The 19,208-nt window shown below is 38.6% G+C and overlaps 1 protein-coding gene and 1 non-coding gene across 4 annotated transcripts in view; both read right to left on the reverse strand.

The window, feature by feature from the left end:
• Window positions 1-14,469, reverse strand: part of LOC126329909 (protein YIF1B) — a 59,198-nt gene extending 44,729 nt beyond the window's left edge. The window contains exons 1-2 of one of the 3 annotated variants that reach the window (XM_049996289.1): window positions 14,068-14,469; window positions 3,223-3,399 (exon numbers count right to left, since the gene is read on the reverse strand). In XM_049996289.1, coding sequence (XP_049852246.1) covers window positions 3,223-3,399; window positions 14,068-14,101 — 211 coding nt within the window. In that variant the 5' untranslated portion in view covers window positions 14,102-14,469. Of the gene's footprint in view, window positions 1-3,222; window positions 3,400-13,602 lie in introns of all 3 variants that reach the window. The other 2 variants (XM_049996250.1, XM_049996331.1) reach the window with 2 other exon arrangements.
• Trnac-gca (transfer RNA cysteine (anticodon GCA)) lies at window positions 14,411-14,482 on the reverse strand. The gene has a single exon. It is a non-coding gene; the product is annotated as a tRNA-Cys (tRNA).
• Between the last annotated feature and the right edge of the window lie 4,726 nt (window positions 14,483-19,208).

A 19,208-nucleotide genomic window follows, 5' to 3' on the forward strand; every position in this document is an offset into this window, starting at 1 on the left:
GTATGCTGTGCCACAACTGCAAAGGATACAATAGACACCTGCCTTATGCAAACAAAAATCATCCTTTACAAATCCTAAAAGGGCCCTAATCTTCAATGATGGTCATAAAACTCATTTGAAACAGTGTCACTACAGAATAAGACTAATTCTGTTGGCATTGCTACCCGCACAAGGCAATAAAGCCTTAACAAAAGTGCCACGTCATTGTTTACATTAGTTACTGAATTCATGGTTGGTAGACAGTGTAATGCACAACTGATCTATCTTTCCTATAACTGAGCTGGCAAAATGTGACTTTGAAGTGGACTGACTCAGCCAGACAGAGTTGAGAAAAACGTTTGTAGTTAAAGAAGCCAGATGGTAAAATTGGTTTATATCATGTTGGACCTCCTCCTGCCCAGCATGGCACAGCAAGTCAATGTGGCATTGACTCAACAAGTCATTGGGAGTTGCTGCACAAATACTGAACAATGATGCCTCTATAGCTGTCCACAATTGCTAAAGTGTTGGCAGTGCAGGGTTTTGTGCACACATGGTCCTCTCAATTATGTCCCATAAATGTTTGGTAGTATTCGTGTTGGGCAATCTGGGTAGACAAATCATCTGCTCGAATTGTGCACAATGTTCTTGAAACCAATTGTGAACAATTGTAGCCCGGTGACATTCTGCACTGTCATCCATAGAAATTCCATTGTTTGGAAACGAAGTCCATGAATGACTGCAAATGGTCTCTAAGTACGAACATAACCATTTCCAGTCAATGGATGGTTCAGTTGGGTCAGAGGACCCAGACTTGTAAACACAGCACACACCATCATGGAGCCACCACCAGCTTTCACAGCAGCTCATTGACAACCTGGGTCCATGGCTTTGTGGTGTCTGAGCCACAGTCGAACACTACCATCAGTTCTTACCAACTGAAATTGGGACTCAGATGGCCAGATCACAGTTTACCAGTTGTCCAGAGTCCAACCGATTATAGTCACAAGCCCAGAAGAGGCGCTGTAGGTGATGTCATGCCGTTGGCAAAGGCACTCGCATCAGTCATTTGCTGCCATAGCCCATTAATGCCAAATCTTGTCACAATGTCCTAACAGATATGTTTGTTGCAAATCTCACATTGATTTCTGTGGTTATTTCACACAGTGTTGCTTGTCTGTTAGCACTGACAACTCTAGGCGAACACTGCTGCTCTCAGTCGTTAAGTGAAGAAAGTCGGCCACGGTGTTGTCCAAGGTAAGTGGTAATGCCTCAGATTTGGTATTTTCAGCACACTCTTGACACTGTGGATCTTAGAATACTGATTGTTTAATGATTTCTGAAATGTAATATCCCATGCCTCTAGCTCCAACTACTATCCGGTGTTCAGTCTGTCAATGCCTGTTGTGCAATTATAGTCACATTGGAAATCTTTTTACATGAATCACCTGAGTACAAATGACAGTTCCATCAATGCACTGCCACTTTATACCTTGTGTATGTGACACTATCACCATCCGTATTTGCGTTGCATCGCTGCCCCATGACTTTTGTCTCCTCCGAGTAGTTCCATTTAAATTCCTATGATTAATTTATCTAAGACACTTGCACATATTTACAACTACTGTATTAGTGCCACACTTCTTGCACTGCCAGCATTGCATCCACTGAGAAAATCTTTGCCATTTGCAAACTTTTAGGGCCAAATTAAGAAATTATTTTAGGAGAGAAAACACCCACGAAATTAGTGATGCTCTATAAATTTCTAGGTGCTTTCAGAAATGAGCAAATTGTAAGCACAATCATTATGATTCTACATAAAAAGGAGCAAATTGTACTTTACAGTCATTATAATTCTATGTCAAGTTAAAGTTTTTTATGGAAATGCAAATTTTTTCAACTGTGTTTCTCATATTAGACAAAAAGTCAACAGACAATATTCATAAAATGAATTCTTGTGACAGTAATAGTTGTCTACAGTAAATATGAAGGCTTTTCTTAATTTTGTATAATGCTAAGTACGTAACATTTTGTGTGTTGACTAAATTTCCATAATTAAATATCCATGGGTTTTATGGTGTTTCTTAAGTGGGTTAGAAAAAAATGTTTTTTTTGGGTTGGGTTAAATTACAACCACCCTGGTCTGAGATGACACAGGCCTTATGAACCTCTCCGTGCTGAGCTGGATGGTGAAAACTATCACCCTGAAGAACCTATCTAGTGTAAGTTGGCCACTTATGAGGTCACAACATACTGCCAACCTTCCTCCTGATCATCACACCACAGGAGGGAAGGAAGGCATCCTTTGGAGCCTGCAGTGAAACAAATATTCAGATGGACTGAATTCAGATGATCAAAATTTTGAATCACTTCTTCCATGACAAACAACAAAGTATCTCCATATTTAAAAAGGCATGCAGGCCCCTCAAAATCTTCCATACACAGATTGGCAATAATAATTATATGACATAGGGCTCACCATAATGACTCCATCTGTCTGCTCATACAACTGGACACTGAATTAAAAGTAAGTGGAAATCAGCACATGTCAAACAGGTTAGTTAATTCAACACCAAACCTAACATCAATTAACAGTAATGAATGAGACAGAGGAATGCGAGTCAAAACAGAGACCACATCAGCACTTAATAAAATGTCAGTCATGAAAACAAACTCCTATCGACAGAGAAACCCGCCGAGTTCCTAATTTGATGCACACACCGACCTACAAGGTACGTCATGTCAACAATGTTACTGACAATAGGTCTCAGAGAATCCCTTCCTTGTCGGTTTTCGGATAGCTATATAAGCTATGGGGACAGCCGAGAAAAAGCAAAAACTCTTCTCTTGCAACAACAAACTTTGCTTCTGGAGGTTATTATTCTTCTACCCACCCTTGTTTGTTGGATCAGCACTGAGGCTGTGATACACAGGATCTCAAAATAAATAATACATCTTTTGAACACAATCTTGCTTCCAGAACATCACTGTAGCATTATCCTTGTTCGTGGGTAAGATAACAAAGTCAGGATCCACCCTGGGTGAATAAAGAGCAGTCCTCAGTTCTCTTGGATGAATGTGCCCTAGTCAACACATAAAACATGCTTCTTCCCTGTTCTGTGCCATCCAAAGAATTCTCACTGAGAACGATCACCAATCAATTTTATTAACCAACTGAAATGTGTGATCACAAAAAAAGCAGAAAATAGTATTCTAAACAAAGAAGAAGGGAGTGTCACTAACCTGGTGGTGCCCCATATGGTGGAGGGGAAGCTCTTGTGTCAATGTACGGACTGACACCAGGTTGCAGGACTGGCCCTTGAGGACTTGCAGCATACGGATTGTATGGTGGTGGATAGTTTGGTGCAGGTGAGCTAGTAACAGAACTGTCACTAACATAGTGCTTTTTCCTGCTTGCAGCTGAAAACAGTAATAAAAGAAAATATATGAAATGACATAGAAGGACAACAAACTACATTAAACAACAGACACATATATACAATAATCACAATAAATTATCTTATTATTACTTGACTGAAAAATAAGAGTATAGTAAAGATTCAACATTGTAATAATAGTTTAAGGTAGCAGGCAAGCAATTGGTAAAAATAAAAGATAGTAACTGCAAGAAGTGAGATGCATGTGAAAAACTTGAGCAATTCATACAAAACAGCAGAAAACGGAAATTCTGTGGAAAAAATTGTAAAACAAAAAGAAAGAGGAACAAATTAAAAGAAAAAGTGATACCTTTTCACAATAATTCAGATTTCTCAGGTTGTCAGGCACATGGAGACTTACACTCTTTGTACACATTTTAAGTGACAAGGGAAGGGGGTTGCTTAGTGTTGCAGGTAGATGGGGAGGGCCAGAAACTGGTCAGAAGTTGGCACAACAGATGGAAGAAATAGAACTGGCTCAGAGTGCTTAATATTACAGATGGAAAACAGTGTAGTCAGTTGTCAAGAGTGGGGCATGTAGGTGCATAAAGTGTAAGTGTATGAGAATAGAGCAGACATAACAATACTGAGAAACTTTAACATATTGTGGGATGTTAAGAAGAAGCAAGTGCCACAACTATGCAGCAGCCATGGGGCCGGTGTAAGCTGTCAGTTACAGGAAATACTACAAGGTGTCCAACTTTGCTTCTGCCATTTGCCGATAGGTGTCGACAACGGTAAGTAGCGGTCAAAAGAGACAGATTGCAGACGTCAGGCAGTTAGCTTGGATCTCAGTCAACATAACCTAATTCAAACATTAGTTGATTTGTGTCTGCATCATAGAGATGTTCTTGATTGAAAATATCAGTTTACGAGCCTAATTCTCGTCATTTGTGGGAGATGTTACTGTTTTGTTTCAATATGATGAAAACAGCAGCTGAGTCTCATCAAATGCTCTCAAATACGTATGGTAAGGATGCTAATAGTGAAAGAATGTGTCGTGAGTGGTTTCAATGCTTCAAGAATGGTGATTTTAATGTCTTAGACCGGCATAGTGGTGGAAGAGAGAATGTTCTAGAAGATGCAGAATTGGAGGCATTGCTGAGTGAAGACTCGTGTCGAACTCAAGAAGAATTGGCATGATTAGTGGGAGTGACACAGCAAGCCATTTCCAAAACGTCTCAAGGCTATGGGCATCATTCAGGAAGAAGGAAGTTGGGTCCTGTGTGAGCTGAAACCAAGACATTGAACAGCATTTGTGGGTTTTGTGAACAGTTGCTTTAGGAGCAACAACAGAAGGGATTTCTGCATCATATTATGACTGGGGACAAAAAATGGGTTCATTATTATAACTCTAAATGCAAAAAATCTTGGGGATATCCTGGCCATGCTTCCACGTTGACGGCCAAACCGAATATTCATGGCGCCAAGATCTTGCTCTGCATTTGGTGGGACCAGCTTGGCGTCATGTATTGTGAGGTTTTAAAAACAAAGTGAAACAATCACAGGTGCTTGTTATCGAATGTTGCAATTAATGTATCTGAGCAGAGCATTAAAAAACAAACGGCTGCAATACAGCGAGAGGCACCATAAAGTGATTTTGCAGCACGACAATGCTCGACCCCACGTTAAAGAGGTCAAAACGTACTTGGAAATAATAAAATGGAAAGTCCTACCCCACCCGCTGTATTCTCCAGACATTGCTCCCTCTGACTATCACCTGTTTAGATCAATGGCGCATGGCCTGGCTAACCAACACTTCCAATCTTATGAAGAAGTCACCCATTAGATCGATTCAAAAGAGGAACAATTTTTTCGACACGGGATTCATACACTGCCCGAAAGGTGGGAGAAAGTAGTGGCCGACGATGGAAAATACTTTGAATGATACATGTGTAACCAACATGTTTCATTAAAGCCTCAAATGTTGGGGAAAAATGGCAGAAGCAAAGTTATACACCTTGTAGGTTGGTCAGTTGCACGGGAATCAAGGACCAGAATGCTAGGGGATGAGCAGCAAACCAAATGTATATTAAAATCTAGAACAGGGTTGTATTATTGACCGCCACATATAAAAATGACTAACAGTTCTTCCCTCCAAGAGGAGAGAGGGGTAGGTTGGGGGAGATCAAAAAAGAAGGTCAGGGCACTTGATCCCAGGATGTGGGGACCCACCTTTATAGTGGCAACGAGGGCAGACAAAGATAAAAGGAGAAGCATTACGGCGAGTAGCTCACAACAGAAAATACTTTAACAACTTAAGACATGTTGTTATAGTGAAGATAGTAGTGTCATGGAGGCTAATCAAAAAACTCAAAATCACTGAAGTGAGAGAATAATTACTAACAACATTGCGACATACAAAATTAACTATTATTTTTGAGTGAAAATGGATATTCGATATGATTTATCAGCTTTGACTACTGATGTAATGTTAATGGCTGTTGTGACGTCATCTTTTGGTGCGTATATTCATAGTCTGATTGTTACTTGATGAATCTAACGAACGTGGAAGTAAAAGAATTGTTGTTATTGTGACAGACTGTATTGTGACAGACTGTTCTGTACATTAGACCATTTCAAAAAATCACCATTGGTATTTTTCACATTTTCTACATTACTGGAAAAGCTCACAAATTATACTGGATATTCCTCTTTGTCCCTATTTTTCTTTACCTCTTGTGGTAGCCTACATCAAAATTTATTGTACATACCAATTATGTATTTTTACACACATTTTTTAAAGGGAACAGCCCGAGTGGAAGCCACTGAAGGCAAATAGTCTGGAGAGACAAGCAAACAGTAAGCTTCTCAAGTGTAAGAATTCAGATGACTCCACTAAAATACCAAATTATATAATGAACATTTGTGCAGCATGTGCATAACATGTTTGTTCATTAATTTCTTCTCCAAAACAAAAGTTAAATATTCTGAAGTCTCTAGATAAAACAGGGAAAAAATCAATTGTTAACTACAGCCACAGACAATGCACAGCAGAGTAGTTCCCTTTCTGAGCACAATTTACTAATAGATTTGCAGTCTGGTTTTATGAGTGTCTTACTTGTTGACCAGGTAATATACAGTACTGCTTTTCACACAGCACAGTAATAGAAGATACTCACTGCACCCACTGTTTATTTACTGTAACTTGACTACAGCTTTTAACAGACAGTATTTTCATAAATCAATAACATTAGACCACCACTAAACTATTTTCGCTGTAGGAAGCAGACCCTTAAAGTGTTACAAAGCAGGAAATGAGCTTGCATTCAACAGGGAATAGTATGTGATGAAAAGTTCCACTGGGTAATTTCATGCTTGAAAAATTAATGAGTTAACTAACTGAAGCAGATGACCCGTTTTCTTTATAAACAATAAAGACAGTTTATACAGTTCAGGCAGGAGCATACAGCAAATCACATAAACTATTAAATAACACAAAAACATAGCATCTGGCATAATCCGTGTCACTTCAGGGGGGGGGGGGGGGGGGGTTACCTTCACAGCCCCGGGTGTTATTGAATTTAGAATGTGTTAAAATTCAGGAGTAAGTAAGAATCACATATTTTTTGTTTTCTCCCAAAAAATTCCTGCCCCGAGACACAGACCTGCAAAGACTACACTGTGAACACCACCTTGAAGGTGTGAAATCGGATTTAAAAAAAATGCTGTATCTCGGTAACAGTTCTAGATATTTTGTTAAAGTTTTCTTTATTTGAAAGATAATTGCTTTATGATTCAATGGTATCCTTCAATTGGTCATAACTGTGAAAGTTCTTTCACTGTCACCTTTTGAATTTTTTTTAATGATTTATAGCATTTTTTAAAATGCCGATCCAGAAAAGTTAGATTTTTACTGTTGATTAGCACCATGTACTCTGTACATATTCTCTGCAAAGGAGAGCTTCCACTTTAAAGTTGGACAGGTTTTATTTCAAAAAATCATTTTTTAAAACCTTTATGGGTAATGTAAGTCTTCACAGAAATAGTTTCTTACTAATTTCTTTGTTTATTTCTATTGTCTTTGTTGCAGTTATTTCTTTTCACTTTCTTTGTTGCAGACATTTCTTACCCTTTGTTGTAGTTTCTTTTTCATGATTGTTCATCGCAGATTTCTGTACTGTAGTTGTTCAGTGCTAATTTGTTTACTGAAGAGGCTTTCAACAAATCTGACACCATCCAGTGAGTTCTGTATTTTCGTGAGGAATCTGCCAGTTGACACAGTTGCAGAGCATTTTGTAAAAAGGACCGTTTGAAATGTCTCCTGACTGGGGCCACTGAAGAGTGAAGTGTGCTGACTATTTTCATCTCGATTAAACAGGAAGTCTAGTCATAAGCTCTATGCATCAAGGAAGTGCAGACAAATTACTAAAGCTATGGATGATTACACTACAGCAAAACTGACCACACTCTTTGAAGTAGAAACTACATCTTCAAAAGAAAATAAACCAAAGCATTCTTGCATCTCTTGCCAGGAATTTTTCACAAATTTCAATTCAGCTGTTGAATATTGTGCATCCTACAGAGAAAAGATGCAAGTTTTAACTATTATTCCAGAGACATTTTCAAACAAAACAATTCTGAACCACATTCCGTCAGTATCAAAGTACATGGCAGACAAATCAAGAAATATGAGGTCTGTAAAAGGAATCTTTGGAAGGCAAGATTCCTATTATGGTCATGTAGAAGCAGCCCTATTATGGTCATGTAGAAGCAGCTCAAGTTCAAACAGTGCAGTCATTTTATCTGGTAGATAAATGGAACTGTTCTCGCCAGAGTGTCAACAGAAAAGGCGGTATAACTGTAACAGCTGAAGGTTAAAAAGTTGTGTAAGTGAAGAGGTTCATGACTTGCAGTCTTAAACAAACTTTTGCAATTTATAAGAGCAACTTTACAACTTCACATATTGGAAGATCAAAATTTTATACACTACGACCTAAGATGGTAATTCCATACCCATCTAGAGATGTTTGTTTATGTGTGTATTGTGCGAATTTTTAACTTTGTGTGGTAACTCTGAAGAAATTACTGAAGCACGTGACATATGACACCTCAGTTGGGCGCATGAAGTCATTAGTAATTTGTGACGTAAAGCAAAAAACTTATTTGTTTCAATGCAATCCGACAACAAAGGAAGTAGGTTACAGTACGCTTGTTCGCCCAATGCTTGAATACTGCTCAGCAGTGTGGGATCCGCACCAGGTAGGGTTGATAGAAGAGATAGAGAAGATCCAACGGAGAGCAGCGCGCTTCGTTACAGGATCATTTAGTAATTGCGAAAGCGTTACGGAGATGATAGATAAACTCCAGTGGAAGACTCTGCAGGAGAGACGCGCAGTAGCTCGGTACGGGCTTTTGTTGAAGTTTCGAGAACATACCTTCACCGAAGAGTCAAGCAGTATATTGCTCCCTCCTACGTATATCTCGCGAAGAGACCATGAGGATAAAATCAGAGAGATTAGAGCCCACACAGAAGCATACCGACAATCCTTCTTTCCACGTACAATACGAGACTGGAATAGAAGGGAGAACCGATAGAGGTACTCAGGGTACCCTCCGCCACACACCGTCAGGTGGCTTGCGGAGTACGGATGTAGATGTAGAATGTGGTGACTGCCCTGGAAAGGGAGGACTGTCTTTACAGAAAACTGGCCTGGAAGATGGAGCAGATAACACTGCAGAAATTACATACGTGGCATGGGATGACAGTTTCATTGATGAACTTGGTAAATGGTCAGTGAAAGCAATAACACACCAGTATCTGAAGAAATTGCAACAACAACACATTGCAGAAGTGAAAGTGTGTCTACAGGCTAAAGAATTATATTTAGTGCTTCACTGTGATTTTGCTGAGAACTGGTCTGTAATTCTCCCACAAGAAGTACAAGGATATCATTGGAGTAATGACCAGGTTTCAATTTTTAGATGAGTGACATATTTTCAAAACAAGACCACAAGTGTTGCAGTTATAAGTGATGACACAGGACATGACACAGCACACGCTTTGCTAAAAACGCGCAAAATTCTGCAACTGCAGACAGGGGCAGAGAAGATCACCATTATTGCTGATGGTGCTCTTAGTCATTTTAAAAAACGTACCAGCTGTTTGAATTGAGTAAGTCGCTTGTGCCAACTGACTGGGTATACAGTGCTACTGGCCACGGGTACGCGCCTTGTGATGGTGTAGGAGGCCTCCTGAAACACCATGCTACAAAACGAAATCTTACCAGACCAAATACACACAGCTGTGATTCAAAATGCTGAAAGGAATTCAGAAGACACATTTTTGGACTCAAAGTGATGGGAGAACTCATATTGCATGCACTTTAGAGAGCAAAAAAGAAGAAATTTCGTTCATTCGGCCAACATCTCAGAAACACCAGGATAATATTCAGATTCACAACAGAGAAGGGGGGTGTTTGTGGTGTATGACTGTGACTGGTGGATTGCAGACATTATAGACACTAGTTATGAGTTAAATTAAATTGTAGTGAACTTTGTGCTACCACATGGGCCAGCTGTTGGATATATAGGTTTCCAGCTGAAGGGAAGCAACAACGCCATCAGTGCTCACTTCCTGTTCACAATGTTTTGATTACTGTAAGTGCTCCAGTTCCTATTCGTTCAACAGGAAGGCATCACTCTTGCATAAATTGAAACCTTCGAGTCTCTCGCATATAGGCTATTTTTGAACAATTTAAAATGTTTGAAAAATGAGTCTCTTACTCATCTTTCAAAATTAAAATTATGTTAAATAAGGCTAGATTTTTATTTTTATTAGCCTGTTGTGAGATAATGTGGTAATAAAACAGGTTTTATGTATGGCAAACATTTCAACTGTTTATAAAATTTGTTGAACCTAAAAGTGGAAGCTCTCCTTTTCAGTACTAATCAAGAGAAAACAAATGAAAAATAAAAACTTTTTGGATTGGCATTTTGGAAGGAAAAAAACATTCCAGAAATTTAAAAAAGTTCAGAAAGCTATAGTAAACAAACTATGACAGATACATCCAAATGGTGGATTTCTTTGTCATCATAAAGCAATTATCTTCGAAATAAAAAGAAATTAAAAAAGCACATAGAATATATAGAACTCTTCCAGAGATACACCATTTTAATATTTTTTCCCAAAATTCACATCTCCCAAATGGTATGCAGACCTTCATCTTTGAAGGGCTGTATCTCTGAGCAGAAACTTTTTTAGAGTGGGGAAAAAGTGTTCCTTACTTAATCCTTCATTTTAACATATGCTGAATTCAGTAACATCTGAGACTATGAAGGTACTAGCCTGCCTCAATGGACATGGACTATGTCATACTTATATTAAGGTGGACTGTGGTTAAAATACACATCTGACCAGAATGAAATTTTCACTCTGCAGTGGAGTATGCCCTGATATGAAATGTCCTGGCAGATCAAAACTGTGTGCTGGACCAAGACTCAAACTCTACCTTTCGCAGGCAAGTGCTCTACTGACTGAGCTACCCAAGCATGGCTCATGACCTGCCTTCATAATTTTACTTCTGCCAGTACCTTGTATCCTGTTTTTGAAACTTCACAGAAGTTCTCCCATGAAACCTGGGTGACTAGCACTTCTGGAAAAAATGGTATTGTGGACACTTGGATGGCTGAGTAGCTCAGTCAGTAGAGAACTTGCTCACGAAAGGCAAAGGTTCCAAGTTAGAGCCTCGGTCTGTCACACAGTTTTAATCTGCCATGAAGTTTCATATTGGTGCACACACTGCTGCAGGGTGAAAATTTCATTCAGAAAACACCCCTCAGGTTGTGGCTAAGCCATCTCCACAACATCCTTTCTTCCGTAAGTGCTAGACCCGCAAGTTTCGAGGAGAACAACTGTGAAGTTTGGAAGGTAAGTGACAAGGTACTGGCAGAAGTAAAATTGTGAGCGTGGATCACGAGTCGTGCTTGGGTAACTCAGTCGGTAGAGCACTTTTTCTGCGAAAGACAAAGGTCCCGAGTTCAGGTCTCAGTCCAGCACACAGGTTTAATCCAGGAAGTTTCATACATTTGACCATTTACATTTGAGAGAGCCAGCCATGATGAAATGTTTTATATGGTGTATAAGACAGATAAAATACTTTCAGATTCAAAGAAGAATGTAATAAGTAATTCCAACTGCAAAGAAGGCAGGTGCTGACAGGTGTGAATAATACTGAACTATCAGTTCACTAAGTTATTCTCAGAAAATAATGAGAAGAGAAAACGAGAAGAGAAAAATTGTTAGAGGGCTGTGTTAGGGAAGGTCAGTTTCATTATATACATGCAAGGCAACACTGACCCTATGACTTATTTTCAATTGCAGTTACGAGCTGAAGTGCATGAAAGGGAAACAATAGTTGAGAAGGGAGTTCTTCAGCATGTACATTGAGCCACAAGTAAAGGAAACCAAGGAGAAATTTGAAATGATGAATTAAGTACAAAGAGAAGAAATAAGAACACTGAGATTTGCTAATGACATTGCAATTCTGTCAGTAATAAAAAAGGACTTGAAAGTGCAGTTGAGCAGAATGGATACTGCCTTGAAAAGAGGATACATGATGAGTATTGACAAAACTACATCAAGTGTAATGGAATACAGTAGAATAAATCTTGTGATGCTGAGGAAATTAGATTGGAAATGAGACATTAAAAAAGGAATCTACAAGCTGTTGTTGTTTGTGCATCAAAATACCCAAGGACTGCTTAAACAGAAAGGTTATAAAATGCAGGCTGGCAACAACATTAAAAGTTTGTCTGAAAAAGGAAATTAAAAACAAGTGTTAGTAAACCTGTAGTGTAGCCTTGTATGGAAGTAAAATGAGGTCAATAAACAGGTTAAAAAAACTTTGAAAATGTGACGCTACGGAAGAATGCTAAAGATTAGATGGGTAGAGCGAAACACTGAGGAAGCATTTAATCGAATTGCGGACAACGTGAATTAATGGCACAAAATGACCAAATTATTTGATAGGACACATCACGTGGCATCACACAATCTTTAGCTTGTTAATGAAAGGAAGGGAGAGAAGGGGAGACCAAGGCTTGAGTGCAAGTAGCAGATTCGATGGATGCAGGTTACAGTAGGTAAAACTAGAATGAAACATACATTAGGACTGAAGACCACAACAACAAAACAGAATGTAAGAGCTACAGTAATAAACACACATCTGACAGCTTAGACAGAGCACTAGAAACTATGTATTATATGTGATTCACACACTGGTGCTCGTGTGTAAATTGCCTAAAAACATTTCTTCAAATTTCTCTAGAGTACTACATATGTGATTGTATTACTGGGCACACTTTGGAGTACAGCAGTGGTCCATGCTGATTAATATGGAAGCAAAAATGTAAGAATGTAAAAAAAAGAAATTAATTTTAAAATTTCATATTCGCAGCCCACTACGGTAAGTAAGAATGTAGGCCTACTAAAAACACAGCACTTATGAAAAAGTGTTCAATTTAATGTAGCAACAAATAATCACTATTCCTATCCTCAAGTCATTAGTTGCATGGATAGGCTCTACATATAAATTTGTACAGATAAAGGAATATCAAAAACGTAGACCTATTCCTTCCATTTGCATAAATGAACAATAAATTACTTTTAACAGAGTACATGTAAGTGTGAAACACCACACATTCCCTGCCCCTAGTAAAGGAGCCACTGGTGGCACAATACATTACATGTTAACCAGAGAAGTAACATTATGACCACTGCAATAAAACGTTAAGACCTTGGATTATATTTACATCCCATAATGGTCACAGTTTCCTTTTCTTCTTTCACTTGTCTGTGAAATGAAACTCATGCACTCTTATTTTATAATGAAAGCAGCGAGAAAGTTACTGGACATCAAATTTTACCAATTACAAATTTTAAAAAGTTACAATTTTGGAAGCAATTTTTGAGGGTAAGACTACCGAAAACGTATGTACTGCAAAGTATGTTTGCCATGAAATGAGATGCGAGAATGAGCTTAACGCATGACATTTAATGTTTAACCGTTAATTAGCTTTTAAGTGTTCTGTTGAGTATGCAGCATATGGGAAAATATTATAATTAAACATCTACCGATATGTTATGCATTATTCGAGTAACTATTACGTAAATTGCCCGTAAGTGAATAGCTACAACTATCAACTACAAATGATTATAGTACAACGGCACACACACGATACTTACGTGCACGATGTTGCATAACTACAAACAAACTTTTTTCAGTGGTAAATGATATGAAAACAAATCACTATGACAATGCAAAAATCTAAGTGTAAGCTGCACATTTGCTGTAAGCACCCAAAAACAATAGTTCTACACTAACTGTTTTGGTCACAAATAAACTAGGTGTGGTGATCACAAACTACTATCAACTGTCAACGCCACCTTAACTACAGAAAACCAAAAAGTTGTCAAATAGTCCAACTGCAGTTTAACAAGATTCTAGTGGCAAAAGAGCACTACAATTAACCTCCAAAACTACAATGCACGTTGCAGTCAACACTTAATTTCTGTACTATACATTTTACTTTGCTGACTACTGTGCAGATACTTTTCGTGCAAATCTACCCAAAATGCTTCTAGCGAACGACAGATTTGATTAACCAGTTGTTCACCACATCTGATTTAAGTGAGACCACCTACACTTACGATGTCTTGCTCCTGCTGAAGCGTTATAGTTCATTTCAGTGCCCTATATTTACTGAAATCTGTTGTTTCTTTCTATGAGTTCTGTGGCTACCGGTTAACACTTTTGAAATTACACTGCACACTCACATTACACACGGCCACATACTCACCGCTTCCAACACGCAAAACAAAACACTAACGAACAACATGTTTCGAAGACATCTGACATATGGTATGCAGAAGACATAGTGAAATTCTTTTTCTCTCCGTTAGTGTACAGTCGTTAAATACACGGTAGTGTGCATCCAATTCACCATCATAACTATAAACGAACTAATGGAGAGAAAAAAACTAACAAAATTTAAGGGGGCACCCGGGTTTGAACCGGGGACCTCTCGATCTGCAGTCGAATGCTCTACCACTGAGCTATACCCCCAACGAGGGAATAGATACTATCATATGGTACACACGTTAAGCAATCTGTTATAATATTTATAATTAACAGGTCAATCAATCTATCAATCTCTTTATTCATCCGTTAACAATATACATTGTATGGATGTAGTCAATTACAATATAGTTTCTGATATATTATGTGTTGCAAAAACTTGCATAGTAAATCCAAATATTTTACATCACTTTATATAAATAATCTTACTTTCCCCTATTAGACAATTACAATATAATTTCTGTTATTTAATGTGTTACAAAAATTTGCATAATAAATACAAGTATTTTACTTCACTTTATATAAATAATGTTACTTTCCCATATTTAGATATTCTTCAATGTTGTAAAAACTGTTTCTTATTAAAAATTGTTTAAGATCTACTTTGAATTTATGACATTCTTTAATTTTCTTTATTGCAGCAGGCAATGCATTAAAAAGTATTTTGGGCTGGTAGTTGACACTTTTTTGGTATAGTGCTCCTTTGTGGGCCTCTCTGTGAAAATCATCTCTATTTCTTGTTTCGTGTTTATGAATCTGATTATTTACTGTTGAAAATTCCTGGTGAGTTTTCAGAAAGCAGACACATTCATATATGTATAAGCTAGGAAGAGTCATTATTTTAAATTCTTTAAATATTTCCCTGCATGACATTCTACGGGGAACCCCTTTCATTATTCTAATAGCCCTTTTTTGAAGTTTGAAAGCTTGTTTTGCCATACCTGTATTTCCCCAGAAGATCACACCATATCTAAGCAAACTGTTCATATAAGCATAATAGGCACACAGCAATGATTCAGTGTTGCAACAGTCCCGAAGCATTCTAAGCACATAGCAGCATTTACTTAGTTTTTTACACAAAGCTTCTAGATGCTTTTCCCATCTCAAGTGCTCATCCACCCATATACCTAGGAATTTTGTATGTGGAGCTTGTGCAATAACATAGCTCCCTAGCTCAGCTTTTACTGTTCTTCTAGTTTTACTTTTAATATTACTGAAATTCATCAATGCTGTTTTATCCTTATTTATGATCAACGCATTATCACTAAACCATTTTCCTGTCTCATTTATTGTCCTTGAGACACTCTGTTGTAGATTATCCTCGGTGGATCCTTTTATGAAAATGCTAGTGTCATCAGCGAACATCACCGTTTCTGCCACTGTCAGATGCTTTGGCAAATCATTTATAAACACCAAGAACAACAGAGGGCCTAACACGGAACCTTGGGGCACTCCATAGCTAGTTTTTTTGAAGTCAGAAAGATACTCTTTGCCTTCATGGTATATTTGTACTTTCTGTTGTCTATCCGAGAGATAAGACTTGAACCATTTGAAGGCAAGTCCCCGGACCCCATAAAATTCTAGTTTCATAAGCAATAAATCATGGCTGATTAGATCAAACGCTTTAGATAAATCTAAGAATATCCCGCAGCTTAACTCATTCTTGTCCAAGGCATTTAGGACCATTTTCATGAATTGGAAGACTGCCGTTTCTGTGGACCTGTTCTTTCTAAACCCATTTTGAGCATTAGTCAGTATTTTATTTTTATTCAGAAAGTCAGCTAGCCTTTCATACATTACTCTTTCTATTACTTTAGAGAAACCTGACAATAATGACACTGGCCTATAATTATTTATGTCAGCTGTACTATCCTTTTTGTGTAGTGGCTTTACTATGGAGAGTTTTAGTTTTGATGGGAACACCCCTGTCCTGAAAGAAGTATTAATAATGTCAGCTAGGTTAGTATCTATACTGGTAGAACTGTGTTTGATTACCTTGTCTGGAATTCCGTCAATACCACAAGACATTTTATTTTTTAGTTTATTAATAGCATTTCTAACTTCACATTCTGTTACTGGGTACAGAAACATCGTCTTTTCACAAGTTGGTACTTTTATGTGTATGATTGTTGTATCCCGTTTAACTGGAAAATAAAATATTTAAACCGATATGCAACAAACTTTCTCCTGTGAAATTTCTTATTCGTTGCTGCTGTTATTGCATTTTAGATAAAGCAGCAATAATTAATACATATGTTGTGACTCAGCGCAATCCAACATTGTGCATAGACACGGCATATCATACACAATGTAAAACAACCAATTAGCTGAAGATTGTTACAGGGTTGCTCAGGGAAAATGTGGTGATTTTGTGAAAGACATACTACAACAAATGTGTGAAACTCTGCTGGCATCAGCGCGTCTCACCTCCGTCCGTTGCTATTCGGATAGGCAGAACCGTGTATGATAATAAGTTTTTATAAAGGTAATGAGTGCCAGTAACCGTCCAAACAGCAAGATTTGTTTTTCAGTCACTGCCTCTCAGAGTTGCGGTCCAGTAATGAGCACAGACGTGAAATTGATCTTTCTGATCAAGACAAGTTATGTTATTTTTCGTTTTGTCCTGGCGTACTGATAAATATATGTAGTGCCGCCTTGGTTGATCGACACTTGAAGATGCACATTTGGGCAACGAAAAGTTCATACGCTCCTCATAAGGCGTACTAGTTAGACAGATAATCCGAGCAGGCTGTGATAATCCTGTATTCAACGATCAGTGTATGGAAAGTATCAGTGTATCAGTAGAAAAATGGTGTTAGCCACTGACACTTAGTTTATCTATCTTTTTTCATTATGCTGTTGCTCAACGGACTTTTCCTCAATAATTCTTAGTCTACCGTTTCTCCTCATTTCGAAAAAGGAAGATCGAATCTTAATAGACGTCGATCATTAGATTAGCTGGAGAGGAATCGGGAAAGAAATCAGCTGTGGTGTAATTGAAAAGGCCATCTCGGAATCCGCTGTAATTAAGTTTGAAAAAAGTGAAGAGAACTGTGCGGCCGGGCGGGGATTTGAATCCCACTCCTATCAAATGTCAGTCTTCTCTCTGAACTACAAAGCACACACATCCTTCGTTAACATATAAAAGACGCATTGTAGACGGATGCTATGCAAAAATCACGGTTAGCGTTTCTTTATCACGTTGAGAAATTATTTCCAAATTGGGTCTTAAGTTGCTAGGATTTGACAGTGTGCGAGTTCAGTCACAACAGTGTTTTGAGAACATAACATTTCAATTGGATTCTTCTTCTGTGGAAACTATCCCTTCTGCGGGAAATGAAACTGTCCCTTCTGCAGGAAGTATAATATCTATGACTACTTGTGCATTTGACTGTGAGTGGCGTGTAAGTGGTAGGTCTGGACGTAGCATACGGTGGAGCCAGGGACCAGGGTGAACTCAGTATGTTGCACCCATCCATCTAACCTAAAACTGCCTTCCACTGAAACCAAAACTGAGACAGTGAGACTCACTTCGCCTGCTGGGAAATGTGCTGTGTCCCATGTTAAGGGGAGACAAACACAAAACGTACGTGTCTATTAATCAATGGTGGTTCAAGTGTATGGTAAATAGTGGCACCCGTTACGGAAATGGGAGCAAGGGATAGGAAGGAACACCAAGTGCATTCAGTGTGCAGGAAACCAATGTTGAGAAGGCAATTCCATAAGTCACTGAGGGAACCAACTGCAGATTGTAACACACGTTGAGGCGAACGATAGCTGCCATCTGGTCTACGAAGTCACACTGGCAGAGAAGACTGAGAATACCAGTCTTGTCATGGATTTTCAACGAAGCTCGCTATCGGCAGCATTATCCCCCAAACAGAACGTGGCCCCTCTGAATCCGAGTCGAATGGAAGGCTTGAACCAGATACTACAAAGATTCTGTGACAAACTAGGCTGTGACTTCTGACACTTGCGCCATAGGACTGAGAACTGTAGGTTCCCCCGAATTGAGTACGCCGTGCACTACACCTCATACACTGCTATCCATGTAGCTGACTGCAAGGGCATCCATTCTACATCCATACGACAGTTATAGGGGAAGGTGGGGGGCGAGGGCGAGACCAGGGGTATGGAGTATTTTTAATATTTTGAAAGACGAATGGCGACTTGTAAGTAACCTTAAAAAACCTCTAGTCCTCATCCTGTTAAAAACTCATGAAATAACGATTTTTAAATCATTTTCTTGAAGTAAAAACACCATTGTACACTATATATTTCCAATTTATTTGAGAGCTAGGGGTGGGGTGGGGGATGGAGTGTGCCCCCCCTCCCCCATTACCTCTGGGGATGGGTGCCCTCAGCTGATTGTGGGTGTGGTTTACACGAGAATTCTTTACATTATGCGACACCCCATCAATTCCAGATAACGCTAGGTGTACGAGACCTGGAAGTATCAGTGTAAGAACGAAAGAAATGGCCCTCACAGGCGAGAGCATTAAAATCCTAGTGGTTGACAGAGTATTCACAACAAAGTTCCAGCATTTAAAGCTCTCCTAAAAAGCAGTGATGCTCACATAGTACTAGATAACTGTACAAAAAACTGATCAATATCTGAAACTGGCAGCAGTGAGATTTTTGTGAAAAATTATTCATACATTGAAAGGATGGGGCGATGGGAAATGGTGGTGGTGTAGTTATCATATTAAACAAGAAACTCAAATTTAGAGAGACAGAAATTGAAGCTGCATCTCAGATACTTTGGATAGGATCCAGTATCAGGGGTGAGTATAAAATTATAACTGAATCCTTCTAGCGATCGACAGACTCACCTCCTGATGTAACTGTAAACTTTCAGTTGTGGTTTGACTGACTGTATTTCATGTGTGACTGTATTCACCCTTTGTTGAAGTTCTTAACTTAGGCGTGGGCT

This window comes from Schistocerca gregaria, chromosome 1 (assembly GCF_023897955.1).
Source record: "Schistocerca gregaria isolate iqSchGreg1 chromosome 1, iqSchGreg1.2, whole genome shotgun sequence".
Classification (NCBI taxonomy): domain Eukaryota; kingdom Metazoa; phylum Arthropoda; class Insecta; order Orthoptera; family Acrididae; genus Schistocerca; species Schistocerca gregaria.